Source organism: Galeopterus variegatus, unplaced genomic scaffold (genome assembly GCF_000696425.1).
Source record: "Galeopterus variegatus unplaced genomic scaffold, G_variegatus-3.0.2 Scaffold1970, whole genome shotgun sequence".
Classification (NCBI taxonomy): Eukaryota; Metazoa; Chordata; class Mammalia; order Dermoptera; family Cynocephalidae; genus Galeopterus; species Galeopterus variegatus.
The window spans coordinates 232,814-235,790 of record NW_007728081.1 but is presented as its reverse complement, the minus strand read 5'-3'; the positions used below and the strand labels follow the sequence as shown (position 1 = coordinate 235,790).

The 2,977-nt window shown below is 39.2% G+C and overlaps 1 protein-coding gene across 1 annotated transcript in view; it reads left to right on the top strand.

Moving 5' to 3' along the window:
- Positions 1-2,977, top strand: part of NLRP11 (NLR family, pyrin domain containing 11) — a gene marked incomplete at its 3' end in the record, with an annotated part of 66,473 nt that overhangs the window by 28,696 nt on the left and 34,800 nt on the right. Inside the window, exon 5 of the mRNA XM_008579870.1 lies at positions 1,699-1,869. Within this exon, the coding sequence (XP_008578092.1) occupies positions 1,699-1,869 (171 nt within the window). The remainder of the gene's footprint in view (positions 1-1,698; positions 1,870-2,977) is intronic.

Below are 2,977 nucleotides of genomic sequence, written 5' to 3'. Positions count from 1 at the left end.
TCCCTGTTTTCCCTTCCTCTCTCTCTTCCTCGGCCTCTGTTAATCACTGTTCTGCTTTCTCCCCATACAATTCAGATGAATATTTACAAACATATATTTCTCCTGGCTTCAGACTCACATTCAATGAACTTCTAAACATATCTCTATTGATATTTAATAGGCATTTCAAATATAGGATTTTTCTAGTGGCTTGGTTTAGACAAGTTAGTCAGTTCTATCATTAGAATAGACCTATGTGACTACTTTCTGCTCTTTGCTGCTGAGCATGGTAGACCAAGCCACCATCTCTCTCCTGAACTATTTCAGCATCTTCCTACCTGTTCTCCCTGTTTCCACCTTCACCTGCTACATGGAAAAGAGAGCATAGATGGATAACTTTCATCTACTTTTCAATTTAAGCCAGATCTCGTCACTCTTCTGTCCTCTGATCTTCAAATCCTCAGTGGCTTCTACTTTTATTTAAAATAAAATACATCACTTCACCACAGGTGGCCCTGGCTAACCCCAGACCTGTCTTCTACACATCTCCTGTTCATGTGTCATGCTGTGGCCACACTGTGCTTGTTGCAGGTCTTTGGAACAACAAGTCAACTCCTGATTCAGACCCTTTACATTCATTTCCTCTGCCAGAAATTCTCTTTTCAAACAGATTCAGAGCTTGCCCTCTTCTCTCTTGGGTTTCTGCTCAAATGCCACCTTATTAGCTAGAACTTCTCTTACTGACTGCTCCATGCAGAGGTAGAGCACCTTCTTTTCTTTCTCTACAATTTACTCTGATTTATTTTTTCTTATCTCTCTTGGGTTTCTGCTCAAATGCCACCTTATTAGCTAGAACTTCTCTTACTGACTGCTCCCTGCAGAAGTAGAGCACCTTCTTTTCTTTCTCTACAATTTACTCTGATTTATTTTTTCTTATAGAATTAATCATCTACTAGGCACATTACATATTCAGTTTTTGCGTTATTTACACCCACTAGAATACCATCACATTTCTTCTAGTTCTCTGTTGTACCCCAGGAACCTACCACAATGCTTGAAGTATGATGCACAATACGTGTTAGTTGATTGAGGGATGGTTAGCAAAGACATCATTAAAGAAGTAAACTTTGAGTAACAAGCTGAAGGAAGTGAGAGAGCCAACCATACAGTTATCTGGGGAAAGATCATTAAGCAGAGTTGAGGGTGAAAGCAGAGGCACTAAAAGCAAGCATGAGCTTGGTGGACCTGCAGGAGAGGGAGGGTGGAGATCAGGAAGGCTTGTACAGAGTGAACAGTGAGTGCAAAGTTAGAAGACAAAGTCAGGGAAGGAGTCAAGAGCCAGACCATGCAGGACATCATTGTGAAAGTGATGGTAAATTGACTGCCTTGATCAGTTTTGTGAATGTGATAGTACACACACATCACTTGATCAGATGAGTTGCTTGATACCTGACTTACAGTGATGAAACATCACAGTGGATGCTGTGTGCAGATGGATGCAGAAGGGCAAAGGACTGTCTACTTACATCCCTTCTTGAATCTGCAAACTTACCCAAATTTTAACTCTGATAACTGCTGTAGGACAAGAATACAAGCAGAGAAATCCATTTATTTTCCATTTTAAGTAGTTCTCCTCTTGTTTGGGGCCGATTTTATTTAAGGAGGGGCAGCTTCAAAAACTGCTCAGCCTCATTTTATCTATATAAATTCTTCTTACAGCTTGATAAAATGCAATCTGCAAGCTAGCACATGTGAAAAAATCTCCTCGCTCCTCATCAGCAGCAAGAAGCTGAAAAAGTTGACCTTATCCAACAATCCACTGAAGAGTGATGGGGTGAAAATACTATGCGATGCTTTGCTCCAGCCAGATTGTACTCTCGAGTCACTAGCGTAAGTTGGCTTAGACAAATCCACCACGTTTTGTCTGAACTTGAGTCTGAACTTGAGTCTGGGCATATGGTCAGCCAACAATGGAAGGGAAAAGTACAACAAAGGATAGCAGGTGAAAGTATGATATTTGGAGTTACACAGGCCTGGGTTAATATTCTAGATTGACAGCTAGATTGCAGCACAATGTTGGCAAAAAATGTATCTAGATTTTCTCAACTTGCGTTTCACAGTCTGGATAACGGGGTCACAACACTACCAACCTCATGGCTTTAGAGAGTGTGCTAAGGAGATTCCAAACACAGCACCTCTGCCATAGAAACTGACTTTATAAGAGCAGAGAACCTGTACCATCACCTTAACAATAAGCACATAGGCTAGTTGTTGTGTGGGATGTGATATAATTGAGAGCACGAGGAAGAAAGCCAAGGACAGCAGATTTGGTGTTAGATTACTTTAAAATAGGATTTTTTTTGTTTTTTGGTTTCTTCTTTCAAGATAGTGGATGATGGGCTAGTCCTATCTCAATACCTCTTCTTTGTTTCAATTATGTAAGATAATTTATTTCTCTGTTCTGGGAAGGTTGCTAGAAAAGCAGAGTGTTTCAGAATATTAGGGCATGGCAAACATAGCCAAAGTTGGCAAAAGAAAATATGGCAAAAGTAAGGAAGGCAATAGAGGTCCCGAAGCAAAAAAAGGATGATTTTCACGAATCTTCAGAAAACAAAACAAGTGGCTGAATATGTTTAAGGACACAATCCCTTCTATGCAATTCCAAGTTGAAAGAAGATCCAAAAAATGCAGTAGTTTTTTCAGAACTTATTACATTCCAAAGCATGGCAATCTGAACTGAAACAAATCTCTTTATATTCTTTATTGTTTGCGTATTTTTCTATTAAAATGTTTGCATTTCACTGGAGGGTGACATCATGACCCCCTCTGTTAGTCCTTACATAATATTCCTTTATATAATTATGTTAAACAAATCTCAAATTATTCTAGGATATACCTGCCCCCCAAGAAATCCAGTAAGTGATTGTCAACGTGAACTATTTTTGTATTATAAAAGAAGGTTTTGTGAAAGAAATGACAGATCATTGGTTCAATAATG